The sequence below is a fragment of the Cinclus cinclus genome, chromosome 5 (assembly GCF_963662255.1).
Source record: "Cinclus cinclus chromosome 5, bCinCin1.1, whole genome shotgun sequence".
NCBI lineage: Eukaryota > Metazoa > Chordata > Aves > Passeriformes > Cinclidae > Cinclus > Cinclus cinclus.
In genome coordinates, this window is record NC_085050.1 from 50733624 (window position 1) to 50750585 (window position 16962).

Here is a 16962-nt window from a genome sequence, read left to right on the forward strand (position 1 = left end):
CCATGGCATTGGTATTTGCCTCCAATGTACATCAGATCAAAGCCTTTATGACACCTGCAGATGTAGCTTCCGAAAGTATTGACGCAGTGCCTAAATCGTGGGCAGAGAACCCTCCCAGTAGCACATTCATCAATGTCTGTGGAAACAAAGGAACTGTATTATTCTTAGTAACAGTTAAAATACAGCATACACTGTCTAAATGAAACTGGTTTCACATAATGGAAAGCTAAAGAAACAGCCAAAGTTATTTTTCATAAGGGCCCTTGGTCAGCCAGCAGTAATACCTGAGCATTTCTTCTGGCTGTGCCCTCTAGTTCAGCCCTGGGTACAGGCAGATGCCCAGGGAGCAGCTGATGCTCATCCACTGCTGCTCTCCCTGCCTGGGGAACTCTCAGATGAGGTCAGGCTGACACACAAAAGCTGCCTGCGCTACCACTCGCTCTGTAGTCCTTGGACACCGAGCTGAGGCTGCTGAGTGCTTAAACAATAATTCTCCACTGAGGTAGAGACCTGCCATGCATGGCTGCTTCTGATGCACGCAGCTCCTTGTGTTTGCTGGTTATCTACAGGGCACAGTTCAAGCCTTTGCTCTGCAGCTCTATCAGGCTCTTGATCTATGGGAAAGCAAGATTTTGCTCTCCATGCAGTTCTTTTCCCAAAAGGAGCACTTCAGCTGACGATGTCAAGAGTGCAAAACAAAGGCGAGTGATTGATGCCCTGTGCTGCTCTTGTGAAAGAGGCCCGAACAAGGCAGAGTCTCTTCCACTGCACAGAAAAAATGTTACCACAAAGCTGCTGGTCAGTTAGGGCAGCTACCTGAGGCAGGGGAGATGGAAATTCAGCTTCTCTCCAAGCTGTGTTCCCACAGCGAAAGAAGTGACTTAAAGTCATGAATTACTGGCCAGATGGGTTGGACCAAGTAGCTCCTGCTGGCACTGTCCCACTCTGCATGAAGAATTGCTGAGGACAGCAGGGAATCAGCCCCCGAGCTCCCACACTCCTGGCCCACCTGGCTGCTCTCTCTCCATCAACTGCATTGCTGGAATGGTGCAGTAAAGGCCTCAATGAGAGAGAGAACAAGGCCAATACTGGGCACATCTCCACATGCCTGAATCTTCCTATAAATCTGTCTATTGATTTAAATTTATTGTTAACATTTTAGGCTTCGAATATGCTACTAAGTTTTACAAACTCTACCATGATTCTTATTATCATTTAAACAACAAGTCTCAATTTTCTACCCTTTATTTAAATACTATTTCAAGGCTACAAGTTTAAGACTCTTGATTACTAAGAGTTAGGTGTGCTCTTTGTTGGTTTTTGGTTGGGTATTTTAATTTTTAAACCACGGCTTCAAAAAGTAGCTCAGTAAGAGGAAGATTATCCACTGAATATACTTCATCATGGCATGGATTATGATCTTTAAAAACTTAATGTAGCATGTCCTGCTTTTTCCTCCATACATATTCATATTAATTCACATTTTTGCAAATTCACATAAGGCAAAAATGTTGTTAAATTAGGGCAGCAGTATAGTGGTAAGCAGTTATATGTCCTAGATACAGGACAGAACTGTTAATCAAAACTGAGGCAAAAATATGGAAAAATGTAACAGCCTTCCACTTGCATATAACGAGAGGTGCATGGATGCTCACTGCTGAGGGGAAATCCACTTTTTTATCAGCAGCCATAAGATGACATGAAAGTGCTTGTGATTAGTTTCCTTCAGCTCTCAAACTGTACAGTGACTGTGGCTTCTCTCAAGTCAATCTATGCCTGGACCAAAAGGTGTAGAGCTGTTTCCCTTTACCTGCTGCAACATGCTGTGGTTCATACCTGCTTCCTATGAAAAGCAAGGCATGGAGGGGTGATTTGGAGTCTCACCTCAGCAGCAGGAGCTGCTCCAAAGGCACATGAGGCACTGTGATGGTCAGCACCTAATGAGGGTGATGGTGACCACCAAAGAAGCAGAATTGCTTCTCTCTCTTGCTGCAAGTATGACCGCATTTCCAACTCAAACACAAAATAACTTGAGACTACTTTAAAAACAGTATGATTTTTAAGTTTACAAGGCTGTATTTACAATTTTCTAAATGCACACACAAAAAGGAAATAATTCATTTTATAGTAAAAAAAAACATTATTTTCAGCCCTCAAATAATTTCAGAACATTTGAAGCTGAAATATGTATATGGCTCATTTCATTAAATGAAAATCCCAATCCAAAAACCTGGCAAGACTGACTTATTGATTCAAGAGTCATTAATCAATTAATTAGCTGTTTAATCCACACTGTCACTGAATACTTTGCTGAATTATTTTTTCACGTTGTTGTCATTTAGTTTATACAATTTACCTTTATAGCCAAATTGGTGTCTCTTTAGTGATTGTCTGAAAGGAACATTTTCAACAAGAGAATGATCAGCAAGAGTTAAACTAAGAATAGAATAATGCCCAGAGGAATTTCCACCTGTGATAAAAATAGGCATTGCATTCCCAGCTGTCTTTCAAACTCTCCTCAAACAAGGATTTCATGAGCTGCAGCCAATGCACCCTTCAATTTTCTTACCACCACCTACACTTGTATTTGTACTGCAGCATTATCCAGACTCTCCCTGGAACCAACAACTTCCCCAACAGTGACAAGCTTGTACAAACATGAGGGGAAAGCATAGCCTTAGTCCCAGGTAGCTTCAATTCTTTGAGGTATTTACTGCAACTCAAACTTGATGGAGAAATAACACAGAAAGGGTACATGTCACAATCACTTCTTACCAAAAAAGGGGAGAACATTATGTTACGATGTGGGAAGAACAGACACCTCTTGCTGTAACTATTTTCTCTGTATTGTACAAGGCTGCTCTGAAATTCTTGTGGAAATTTTAGAAACAGGTTATGAGGTAATTCTGAATGATGCATACCCAACTAAAATGTGGGTACACAGTTCTTTGCTTTTCTGGGGAAAAAAACAAAATTATTTTTTTTGTAAACTGCACTGAAGAACTCAAAGAGCTCCATAGGACTGGTTCGAGTGTTAGTCTTTGGCATTAAAGTGCACTTTGTTTATTTCAAAATATGAAGCTTTCCTGAACAGAAAAATGCACACTATGAGAATGTTGCAAGCATTTTTTTCTAGCAAATTTCTTTGCTTGGTGTACCTTTCTTGAATTTGTAGTTAAAATCCCTCAGCTCACTATGGCATGGTACAAAGTATCTTCCAAAGATCACTCTGCCATAATATCTACAATGGGATTTAGCATAACTTAATCCCTTCAGCATGTAACAACCATAGGTTTTTAAACTCCTGTTCTTTCCATTTTTTTCCATACACAGATGTGCCAATCACGCACTTCAGAAAACCTCTGACTTGGTGTGGAGCCTGCTCTTCTCATCAGAAAATCTAGAGTCTGTCCCTTTCTCTGCCAACAAACCCTTTTTCAGCATGGGTCAGGCACTTGGAGAACCACCTACCTTGCAGACAGCCAAGATATTCAAAGGGATGATTAGGACATCCCCATTTTCTTACATTCTTCCAGTGTTACTGGTTATGGAATAGTAGCACTTCATAGAATATAGCTTATAAAATCACTGAAGCATCATATCCCACTCCGGATGCATAGGTAATAACTGATGAACTCACTTGTCACACTGTTCAGACCGTAGTAGAATCTGATTAAGCAGAAGCATCTTTTCTATGTTCACAAATGTGGGAAAAAAACATGTCACTAACTCTCCAAGTTCCTGTGATTATTTTAACCTGGAATTTCCACAGTATGGAAGAAAGACAGCACATTCAATCCCACTTATACTGGGAATATGCACAGACCTTCACCTTGCCCCAGTATAATATCACTGATTTTTACAAATGATCCCTCTACCCACTGAGCTAGGCAACCCCTTGTTGGCTATGAGGGATAGGTGATCTCCCCATTCCTTTTTTTTATGCAAGCAGGTATTTTGGAGTGAGCAATAGTTTAAAATGATTCAGTGGCAGAAGTGGCAAGGGCCAAGGGCTTGGATACCAAGGAATCTGTATGGGCTTTAGGCAGACAAGGAAACTTGCAGGACTGGAGGAAAACACTGACAGTCTCGGACACGAGGGCACCTGAGCCAACAGCCCTACTACTGTGCTCATTATTAACAACTTTAAACTGCCTCTTCTATGCATTCTAAGTACATCTGATAAACTCTCTTGAACTGCACTCTGTGTAAGGATAAAAGCATTCTGGAGAAAAAAATTACAGTTAGATGCACATTTGGTCACCTACCTACACAAGTCCTGCCATCAGGCCCAAGCTGCAGCCCAGGAGAAGGACAGCGACAGCGCACCTCCCCTTTCAGTACGTCACAGCCATACTGACAGTTTGCCATCAGGCAAGAAAGGGCATCTGGAGCAAAATAATTTAACATACCTAGATAAAGACTATGATCAGTACTAGAAAATTACTGAAAACTTTGGACAATTAGACATCACTTATTTATGGTAAAACTGGGGAAATGCTTGCTGAGTTTCACAGGTATCCATCAAAGAGGAAATGTATCTGCTAGTAACATTTTTCTTTCCACAAACTACATCTCTAAGAAAATAAAAAAAAAATTAAAAAAAAAAAAAAAGAGAAAACCACAATTGTAATAGAGAGTGTTACTGAATGCAGTCCCCAGAATATAAAGCCCAATCAGTACAACAGACTCTCTTAGAAAGTACTGCCATTTTAAAAACAGGGTATCTCTAATTGAAGGTAGCTTCTCTCCCCTTCTCTCCATCCAGATACTCAAAGTAACTGTTTTTACAGCAGCAAGTAGGAACCTGATCTCCAGAGAGATGTCAGTACAGTTTTTATACCAGTCAAACAACCAACATCTGCAGAGTTAAAGATTTTATGTTCATGTGGCCATAAGGCAGCAGAAATGCAGGTGTCTTGCTGCAATGAAAACTGCAAGCGCTCGTCCGCAGGGGCCAATTAACGGTGTTTTACAGCACTGAAGAATGCTTTGGGGGAAACTTTCGATAGAACTAATAAAATCAAAACAATTGCTCTTGTTCTTTTCAGCCTGATTCAATTAGAAAAAGAGGAGCTCATCTTGTGCAGCTGCCTAAATTCCAGCAAGATTAATCTTTTACTTTGGGACTCATCTTCATTTCATAGAAGTTTTTCTGGGGCAACTCAAGCAGGGATTTTGAGAAGCTGGGAAAGAGCAAGCAGCAAGGCTGGCCGTACTTGAGCATGTTCCATCTGGCATAAGCATGTAGCCGTTCAGACAGTAGCACTTGTAGCTGCCGTAGGTATTCATACACCGGTGCTTGCACGGCCGAGGCTTTAGTCCACACTCATTCACATCTGAAATGAAGGGCACAAGGAAGAGGGTAGGAAAAGAAAACACACAAGGCATGCGTGGCAAAACTACCTGTTCAAGTGGCTGGAGAAGGAAGGAAAGATATGGCAATTAGCTTTTTATACGCACTTCAGCTGACAGCAAGCATCCAAAACATCCTGCATGAAGCGCCGTTCATCCCTCCAGCCAAGCAGATTATTTGGCTTGGTTTCACAGATATCTTTTCAAAAATGACAATATTAGCATTAGAAGTGCCAACTGCTTCATTAGGCAACACACAAGCTCAGGCTGCCCACATCTCGCCACTATTCATGTTGATGCCATGTCCAAGACCAGCATTTGGAAGAAAGAGGATAGAGAAAGCAAACAGCACTCTGCAATCACTATCAGTGATTCTGACAGCAATTCAGTGATTCACTATCATGCTTCAAAATTAGTGGCAGAGGAATGTAGGAAAGCTGATGCCAACTTACTTTAAACAATCTCACAGAGAAAATGTATTCCTTATCATCTAGAAAATACTAAAAGAAAGTATCTGACATCAGCTGTATTTGTCAAGGACTATCCATGAGAGCTAGCATTTCAGATTTACAATTTAATAAAGAATTCATGGCTTGAACTGAAAATATTCAGTCTACAATTTTCATATTAGTAGACAGAACTTCAAGCAAGAAGATAATTTCCTTCAGAATTAACTTCAAATAATATGTGTTGATTTTGTCTGAGCAAATCAGAGTAATTTTTTACTTATTATTGTTGTTAGTCATTTGTATAGTGATGAATAAAGATGACAACAAAGTCGAAAATAATAAATTTATTCACAAATCCAGCCAGCGAGAACTTTTAAAAAATGAGCTATCAATTGTCATCTCTAATATTGCACCATGCTGTCTGGAGGTCTTTTTCAGACAGAGAATTGCCATTTTTTTCCAGAAGTTTTCAAAGAGCCATCTCCCAGTACTAAGCACTATCTTATCAAGTGTCACTCAACCCATGTAGCAGAAAAGTAAGCCCTGAGGCTCCCATCACATGGTAGATACACACAAACAGTAACCACCTCATAAAATAGCAGCCAGCTGAGGGGGTGACAGATGCCTCCTGTGGACTAGAGGCAAAGGCTCAGGGTTAAGATGCTGAACCAGAAAGATAAATGCACCTCTGTTACAATGAAGCCAGTAATTCATTGTTTGCTTTTCAAAAGTAAAGCAGAAAATTTAACTGGGTCTATGTAGTAAATGGAGTGAGAAAAGTTACAGTCACTGTAGAGGCAAAGTCAGAGAAAACACTGATTCTAGACAACTACACTTGGAATTTTACAAGTTCTTAATGTTTGGATTTTAAATTTGTCCTGAAACTCTGTAAACCCTTAGTTTTTGAGAGCAACATTCTGCACCTTGCTCTTTTCAGGCAAAATATTTTTAAATGGCATTCTAAAACTGAGAAATATCGTCCCTTTCAATCTGACTGGTAAAATGCAGAGCCATCAAGAGAAAAATACATGTATCACACTACGAGTCACTGCTACAATGCAAACTCGGCTGCAAGGATGTTGCCTGTTATATCACTGCTGTTCCTGAGAACTCCTAACAGTGTTTATGTGCATCCTAAAACTTTGTGTCTTCTGACCTACTTTGTCTCCATCTTCCTGGGGTCAAGGAACAGCAAGCATCATGCAGACATGGACCTCCCCAGAACCCTTCTCCTTACTTCATTTTCCAAGGTCTAGGGAAGAACAGCATGTTTAAGGACAAGAATACTTCCTGCTCCCCTCATCTGCAAAGGGGTAGTGGTAAGGGATGTAATTTCCCATTTCTTCCTGTGTAAGGCTGAACAAGATGTTTCCAGCAAACCTGAAGGGGGATATTTTCTCCTCAAGTGGTGAGGAAGATCAGGTGAGCCTAAGCATGACTTCAGTGAGGAAAGACTGCCAAAACAAGGGCTGGACCTGTGCACAATAAGGAAGGAGTGTTGACCACCTCTGCAGTCTTCCTGAGGATCATGTGCTGCAGAGGCAGCACCCCTTTTCAGCTCTCAGTCTTTGGGAGCTGGAAAAAGTTTCAGCCTTTTGAGGAGAACATACTTCTCACAGCAGGCACCAATGCCACACTCTCAAGAAAATATCTGCTGGGTTTGAGAGAAACAGCTGTAGAAGAAAGTACATTTTGTCCTGTGAAAGCTGGATTTTCTGCTAGGAGTGGTGACTATAAGTATATGCCTAAGACAAATGGAAGTGCAGCAGATTATTATGCTAGAGGGCAAGGGCAAGTTTTCATTGTGGAAACCTTTGTGTGAAAAAAGCTTTACGTAAAACTCCCCACTAATAAGCAGATGAAAGCTCATATTTTGAAAGGCAAACTTCTCTTGGCAGCACAAAGGAAAAAAGCTGCTTTTTCTTTTTTCTGTAAAACATACTACAAGTAGGCAGTTCCTGACAGACAGACATTATAACTGTATTAACACATTTATCACACATGCAACGTGTCTGTTAGCATTTGATTTCAATTCATAAATGTATCCCCAAAGATTCCACAGTATTGAATATAATGAGGTTCACTGATGACTGTCATTTTGAAGTAACAAGAAAAAGAAGTTCTCCTAGTCAAAAATGTCTGTATTCTTCCTCTTTTCTACAAAAAGCACCACTTTGCAAAATAAAGGCATAGCAGAGCTAAATATAAAACACTTAACTAGAAGTAGGGACAGAATATGGGAAAGTAACACTGAAATTAAGTTGACAGGGTGGGATTTTAACATTACCTTGTGTTAAGTTCTAGTGTTTCAATTCCACTGCACTTCAGCTCCTAAGTTTAGATACTCCCAACAATTTAAGAACTCTTGTGCACTTACTTCCAGAGTTATGACCACAGACTCAGAATTTAAAATAAGAATATACGACTGTTCTGTCATCCTGCACAGATTACACGATGAGCCTTAAAATACTGGATCCATCTATAGGACTCTGAATTCTACACCACCACTTGATACAAAGTATTCTTAGTACAGGAATAAATGCTCTGATACAAATAGACAGCTATTAGTAACATACTCTGAGAATAGTATGAAGTGCAACACTATCAAAAATTTTAACAAATCCCTTTAATTTCATTGTGGGAATGTCCAATCACTGTCAGGCATTTGAGAATTTCACTGTTCAGCATTTTAATTTCCCACATTGCCTACAATTGCACAGCCAATGCAAAATCAGCATTCTTGATTTCAAAGTAACACAAGGCAGTACAGTACATAAAAGCAGCCTGACTGTTTTGGTCACTATGGAAAGCAGGTTTATAACAAACAGAAGCTGCTGAGCACAAGTATTTTATACCTAAAGAAATGAAATGAAATGTGAGTGCAAAGGAAAGGACAAGAGCGTTATGCTGGCAAACCCAGATGTGACTCCTTTGACTGCTGCGCTGCACCACATGTGATCTTGGACTGATTTCAGTGCACACCCAACAACAGGCCACTCATTTCTAGGCAGATTCAATACACTGTGCTATTTTCTTTTAATTAGCTTCTGCAGACTTCAGCATTCAAGACTTTTTCTGCCTTTTTTTTGCCTATCACCTAACTTGGATCAGGCAGTACTGAAGTTAAATATTCAATACCATATTTACCCAACTCTGAAAATAGAAAGCTAAGGACCAGAAATCAAGTAGAAAAATTAAATTGTTGCCACCCTACCATAAACAGTAGATCAGCTTTCATTTCCAGCAATTGCAATCACACTACTATGTCAACCTCATAAGAGATTTGTATCACCTGAAGAGTTTTGTTCTCTTAGTCTGATTAATCAACAGCTACCAAATTCCAAAGATTTTAATCTTCATTTTCTACAACTTCCAGCTTTATCTAAATCACAGTTTTGTCTCTATCTAACCTGATAAAGAATTTCCATCACTGTCACTTTACAAAGGAACTCAGAAAAGAAAAAAAGGCAGGCTCTGAAAGAAGAGCAGAGGAAAGAAACAAATGCATGTGACAACCATGACTATGGTAGAGAGTCAAAACTTTTCAGAATACACACAGCAGCACCAAGGAAATACATCCAATTATTTGCTCTGCATACTAAGGGCGCAGCAGGTTCAGCTTTCACATCCCAGATATTGAGGGGTCTATCAGCCTCCACCCTTTGCAAGAAATTACACTCCTGTTTGAAGCCGTGCAGAAAGGAGGAACAGAACACCTGAAACACAGGACCACCTCACCCCTTGCTGCTACATCTCTTGCATGATGATCCAGGGGGTGTAACACAAGAGCTTCACTGCTCTGATCAAGTGGACTTGTGTACATCTTCACAGGACAGGGAGAAGGCATAGTAAAAATAAAAAATATGGCAATATGCATTACTTCATTTATAAATTAACAAATATACATACATATCAAGTACTGACAATTTCAAGCAGTGACCTTTGATCATTTTCCTAGAACAAACAGGGTAAGAGAATAGGAAGTTATAGAAAAACAGCATTATTTTTTTTTTTTTATAAAGACAACCTTTCCCAACCAAAGAAAGTTAGCCTGCATGTGCTTTAGATTGCTAGCAGAAATTGCATCTATTTGACTTACAGAATATTATTTGCATTTTCTTCAAGAGCAGCTACCAATTTTCTGATGAACACATTCTGAAAGTATGAGCTCTGTTATTATTACTCTTAAATAAGAGAGGTGGCAGGGGTTATTTTCTCTCAGGGTGCTCTGTTTGTTTCTTCACTGCTTACAGCTGAAAAGCTGGGATCAAAAAGCTGGAAGGGAAACACTAAAGCCATTCAGGAGATAGGAATGCTGTCGGGAGAACACTTGGTTAGCTCTTGTGCAGTCACTGCAATTTGATTGCTGATGATAGCAATATAGTTTAAAAAGTATCAGGCAGTCTTCACTTCTGAGTGATCTAAAGCAAGGTATGAATTGTCACAGCAGCTGCAGTACCGCTGGAAAAAGACAAGCATCCAGCATCACCACACAGTCAAGGCTAAATAGTTCTCCTGTGAAGCTGGACTGAGCACTTGGATCAGTCCCAGGAACACAGACTGATCACTGGGGTACATGGACAGATGAGATGCAAAGCCTATTTATCACAGCTTGTACTCAAAAAACGCCTTTCACCAAGAACATGGGCATACTTTACAGCCCAAAACCATTCATCCATCCTAGAAATATTTCCATCTCTACTGGGAACTCCAACATTTCCTCTGCCAACATTATTGCTCCTGTTACTATTCTAGAACAAGATTGAGAAAATGAGCCACAGACTGAACAGGGCAGGTTCTGTATTAAGATACAATAACGTAGGTCACATTTATCCTGTGCCATTTGAATCTCCTCCTAGCAAAAGCAGACTCTGTATTCACTGTGCACTTTCAAGTCTCATCCAAACACTGAACACGTACATGGCAAAACAGAAATCATGACCCCAGGAACAGCTCAAGGGTCTCACCATGCAGTAGAGCAGCAGCAGCCACCTGAACTGGTGCACATTTGAGGCACCACAGTCAGCTGCCATCTCAGGAATCTCATCTACATCTGCCAGGGCAGCTTTGTCACTAACACCATGCAAGAATATTTCATTTATATGGTCCAAAGTGCTTTCTTTGATAACCTATCACCTTTTTTCCTTAGCATTTAGTGGCAAGTAAATAGTTTAGTTCAAGACTGAAGCCTTCAGCAATTTGCAAAGCATTATTTTGATATTGTTAAACTATTTACTACATATAAAAACTGCTACACATAGATATAACTGTCAGTTCTCTGCACTGTTTTCTAAAAATATTCTGGAGTTACTAAAACTTGTAGGATAAAATCGTAACAACACATCCTTTAAAATATCAGCCCAGAGTAAGGGGACAAAAAAAATATAGATATAAGTATATATATATGTATATATATAAATATATATATATGTATATATATAAATATATATATATATGTGTGTATATATATATATGTATATATATAAATATATATATATATAAGAGATGACAAACTTTTGGAAAACTGAAAAATACAACAAACATTTCCACATCAGTTTGGTAAGGATTAGTAAATCTGAAATGAAATATGTATATATTTTTATAGAAAATAACTCAGTCTAAAAATCAACATGCCATAAGGAATTTAGCAACATCAGGGTACATCCTTGAAGAAGAAAATAATTCTAAATATCACACTTTAGTACCATACTTCCTCAGCACCCAGAAAATGCAGAAATTTTCCTGTAGACAACTGCAAAAGAGATACAATTGAGATATCTTTGTATGTGAACATGTCTTAGCCATCAAAGTCTAAAATATCACACAAACTATAATTCCCTAATTGTTTATACTCTATGATCTTTATACCATTACATGCTTTGGACATAACTCTTGGGAAAAAATACTCAAGCAATGAAACTTGATAATCCAGTAAGAGAAAGTTCATTTTTATACCAACCCTTTCATAGTTTAATGCAAACTACTTTTTTCAGGATTAAAAACACTAAAATGAGATTGTATTAATTATGGGGTTTTAAATTAAACAAATAATATTTCACTACTCAAACCTGAAAATTGTGGCTTTACAAAAAACAATAATTTTGACCATAAGGTTTAAATAGTTTGTTTCCGATTAAGAAGAGCAGGTAGGTAGATCCTATATATTAATCTCATTGATTTCTTCTGAATGAAAGTAATTTTTCCCTTGTGTCATCCCACAGCAGATATCAATCTCTCTACAAATGTCAGTCCAAATATCAGACTTGCTGCAGCAGGAACAGACCAGGTATACAAATTCATTACTCTATAAACACAGGGAAAACACACAGCACTGGTGGGGGTGGGTAGAGAGATAACAATACTTCCATGATTTCAAAAACAAATTCTCTCTTACCTTGGTTGCAAGTTTTTCCAGTGTATCCTGGGTGGCACTTACACTTGTTTGGCCCAGTGCATTCACCGTGTTTACACCCTGGCTGACATATAGCTGCAAAAAGAGGAAAACTCATTTTTCCACTCTAGTCACAGCTGACAGTGCTTTACTTTGACATAAACAGCAATTACCTAACAAATAGTAGTACTGTCTATGTTATATTCAGAAAATAAATATAGAACTCCAAGAAATAATAGAAAGCCATTTTTGGTACCTCTCTCAATATGACAAAATTCATAAAACAAACTTTCAAAGCTTCAGTAATAGATAACAAAACCATTGCTCTTGAAGAAGTATATGCATTCATGCACAAATATATTTTTGCTGATGTAGTATTAGCCAACAGGAATATTCCCTTGTGTAACTAAAAACATTTGACAGATGAAAATTTTAAACAGCATTTCTAAGTCTTTTTCATTAGAAATGCTTTTCTAGTATTAAACTAGTATTACTTTTTAAACCTACAGGAAAATGCAGTATTTACTGTGCTCTAAGATGATGTTTATCATTATATGACAAAATGCAGATACACAATCCTGCTGAGCTCTCTGCTAAAGCAAGATAGACACAAAATAGACAGAAATCAAAGGCAGCATAACTTGAATACCCTGTAACCAGGATTTATCTATTTACCCTAGCTTAAAGTTCATTTTATAAAGTAACAGTATCATTTGGAATTTTAAAGTTACTAACTAGATACAGCTGCAATATTAATCTGACAACAAGGGGCTGTATCATGAAACTGGATATATCAAGGTCATAATTTATGCCAGAACACACTCAAAAATGTAATTTGCCCTCTAGCCAAGCTGTTCAATAGTGCTGAATTAAAATTCAAAAAGAAACAAGATATTCATTTTGGTTGTAGATGAACTATCCAAATACATTTTTGGTGCTCTGAAAATCTTCTCCATAAGGTTCAAAGCATCCAGAATTGGCAATTCCCACAAATATATCCAGAGAAGTACCTGTTAGCATAGAAGGAGTTTGCTCCAGTTTTAGGACTGCCTTTATTTAGGACAGTTTTAGGACTCCCTTTATTGTCAGGCATGTTTTTTTGTTAAGTGTAATGTATATGAATAATCAGTGATAGATCCTGAGACCATAAAACCTTGTTTTAAATTTATAGCTCTGCTCCTGATGGATCTTCCTAGTATGATGGTAAAGTCTCTTGCCAAAAAATTGTTAAGGAGTATCTTAAAAGACAACAGAAATTAAAGATTTCCACCCCACCCCCCCCCAACAAACACTGTCTAGAAACAAGGAAATGAGATTCATATTTATAAACACCTCTCGATGGAAGTGTAAGGGAAAGGAGCTTCTCAGACTACTAAAAGGGTATGTTTCAGGAGATATGTCCTTGGGTAATGGACAGGTGTGACTGAAGAGCAATCAATCCATCATGAGACACTTCTACAACATTGTACTTGGAAATACTAGAACTCTGTACTTGGAAACACTTCTTTTTTTTAATCACTATGGCCATAAACAGGAAGAAAAAGATCTCCTTTGTTAACGATTCATTTAGATGTTAAGATTCTTATCTTGCTGGCATCACAGACCCAGGTCTAATCAGAGGTGATGGTGGCAAACTGAGAACTACAAAGACCAACTTAATGACTTCAAAGCAACCAGGGAAAACCAAAAGTTGTGATCTAAATAAATTACTAGAGAAAACAAAATTTCTATAAATACGTTTTTTTTAACCTGTTTGAATTTTCAACTTCACTTTAGAGAAGATCTGCATCGTGAAGTGAGATACACTTCTTAAAAACAGTTCTTTTTAAGAAACAAGAAGTACCATTGGATCAATTTGGTGTAAAGTGTAACAGTTCAGTAGCTGAACCTATGACAACTTTAGTTTAGCTGAGTTTTTTAAAGCCTTGGTCCCTCCCTCAATTGCATATATTGTACATTAGCAGCGGCTCACAGAAAAAAAAAAAACAAAATTCATACTTGAAAACAAAAATCTCTATTACTCCAAGGAAACCTTCCTAATGACTAGCAAACCACTATCCATAAAGTCAAAGTCATCATAAAATGCTGGGAGTTTTGTATATTAAATGTGTATTTGGAAACCTTTATTTGCTGCTAAACACTGTTCTTGAAGAAAACCTGTTTATTAGAGTACATTCTACGAACTTGGGCTACTTTAGCATTATCAACCTTATTTAGACACAGCTGAAATTCAATATAATACTACAACTGAAGAATTTCTATATACATAAGAAAACCACTTTGCAGTAAGCTTAACAACATCCGTAGCTCAGCCAACACCACAGACAAATCTGATGGCATTTCCTATGAGAAATCAAGTCACCCACAGGATAAAACTTGTGCATCTTCCTATCAACTTTATTGGGGCTTTGCAGGGTGCTCAGGACTAAAGAATCAGGTGATTCAGGCAAGTCTGCATGCTTGGCTGGGGTCCCCACTGACCCCTACCAGAGTGACCAGGCCCAGAGGGATGGGTCAGCTCCAGCTCAGCCATCTCCAGCATGGAAAATCCTTTGAAGGAGAAGCTGCCCATACAAGGCAGTAATTCACTCACTGACTCCCAATGAGCTCTATCTGAACACTGGCAACAACCAGATGCAAGTACAAAAGTAAGCTTAAGCCAGACTTTTAGCATTTCTTTTAATAGCAGACAACTATGTCAGCTGTTTGGCATGAGTCTGAGCATACACTACGTGTGCTGATGTGACTGGGTGTTTTAATTCTCCTCTCTAGTTGTTTTGTTGCAAAGCTCCAGATACAACAGAACAGAATACTTCAGTCGCTCTGTTCACACACAGACAAATGGAGTTTCAGCATTATTTTGAAAACAAGTAGACTCACAAGAAATGGAGAAAAAATCCCAATTACTACTTTTTGCCTCTTGAAAATTTAAAATTTTCCACAACCAATAAGCCATCATTTCCTTCCAAGTGACCCACATTTACAATGACTGAAATAACCCACGTCCCTGGATTTCAGCCTGTCATGTAGCACTTGCTTCCCTACTAGGGAAGAAGGAAACGTAGACAGAAGAGTTACACCAGGCTGACAAAGTCACTCTCTTACAAACACAGGGCAGTGAAATCCAGAAGAGCCTGAAAAGGGCTGCCAAAAATGAGTAAAAACTTTCTACTCTTTGTAATAGTAATTGTAAACAAAAGTTTTAATTATGCTTGCATGGACAAGTGCCACTCAAAATGAGACTGCTAATTTACTGCTGAATCAGTATCAAAACAGACCTACCACATCTCCAAGGATTACTCTGAAAGCTGTTAAGCTGCACTCCCATTGGATAGGAATGTGTACTGACATAGACAGAAAAAAAATCCTAAGCACAGGAATTTCCATCTTCCATCAAGCCTCGCTTTTTTATCTGTGCCACAGAATAAACTATAACTAAACTTTCTTTTTCACTTTATTGATCAATTCATTCAAGAGATAATCAGTAAAAAAGCCTCTGGTCTCATGACTTTTCATTTTAGTTGGATCATTTTAAATGCTTTTTTGGGGGTCCGATGTGAAGATTTGCTCTCACTTCAAGGAGGTATCCTAGAGACTTTTATTTGGCCATAAATCTGAGTACCTATTTTCAAGGTCGGCAAGAACTAACTTTTCCCTCCAAAACAAGGTGACAAATACCACATTTTAAGTATCACTTAAAATTCAGAACAAATTAAACTTCCTGTAAAAATTACACAAGGACTTGAAATGTGAATGGGTGGTTTGAGTTTATGATTGGTTGTTTATTTTTTCTAGTGTGGGAGAACAGAAGAAAGAATTTCTGGTGAAATGCACATGCTGTTAGCATGCGTTATGCTTCTGCAAAAGCCAGAAGCCACCCATCTTCCAAGCCACTGCTTGCTATTGGTGGTAGCCAAGCATGACTCCATCATTCTGAACTATAGTTTCTTAATTGTTGCATAAACTCAACAAATGGAAAACACATTCAACAAATTCATTATGGGTCTGCAATGCTAGGTTTCTTTTTTTTTTTTTTTTAATCTGTATTTTCTCACTGGACAGAGTTCCCTCAGGACTGCTTTGGAAGTACCTTTCAGACTCAGCTTCTCTGCACTATGCTGCCCACTTTTGAGGGCATGGGTGACTACCACATGCTGTCCCCTCTACTCCTTCTCTTCTAGAACTTTAACATTAATGATGTATTTCTTGACCACGAAACACTGTTTGGTGAAGTCCTAGCCAGAAGATTGCACTACTTGGCTCCTACCTGACTAATACTTCATTTGTGGCCAACAATGGAAATCCCTGAGCTTTTTTAATGGACTATCACTAGCAATTAAATTCTCTTTGGTTTTCCAACACTCCTAGGTATGTTTTTCATTAAAACAGCACTGAGTATAATTCTTACATTCCTTTTCTCTGCTTTACCTCCCAATTTCTGAACTTCTTTCATCTCCCTGAAGTCGAAAATTATGCACTAAAATACCTGCATCTGAAACAAGCTATACTAACCATCTGCCTGAATGGCTTTGTTTCTGCCCTCTCTTCGAAAGTAACATAGAGCCCCCTGTTTATTCTGACTCCAGATCCCACCTCCTTAAAATTCAATTTGCCCAGGCACAGCATATAATCTGTGCAGCAGCCCAGAAATGATTACATAATGTATTCAACTTCACAAACCTTTATTGGATCCTCTTACACTGCTGACCGCAGAATGCATTTCCCAACTTCAGATCGTTTCTTACATTCCCCCCAGTGCCAGCTTTC

At 38.6% G+C, this 16962-nt stretch overlaps 1 protein-coding gene across 1 annotated transcript in view; it reads right to left on the reverse strand.

The window, feature by feature from the left end:
• The window catches only part of NPNT (nephronectin), a 48094-nt gene that overhangs the window by 18652 nt on the left and 12480 nt on the right, over positions 1-16962 (reverse strand). The window contains exons 4-7 of the mRNA XM_062493800.1: positions 12199-12291; positions 5220-5339; positions 4269-4388; positions 2-136 (exon numbers count right to left, since the gene is read on the reverse strand). Coding sequence (XP_062349784.1) covers positions 2-136; positions 4269-4388; positions 5220-5339; positions 12199-12291 — 468 coding nt within the window. The remainder of the gene's footprint in view (position 1; positions 137-4268; positions 4389-5219; positions 5340-12198; positions 12292-16962) is intronic.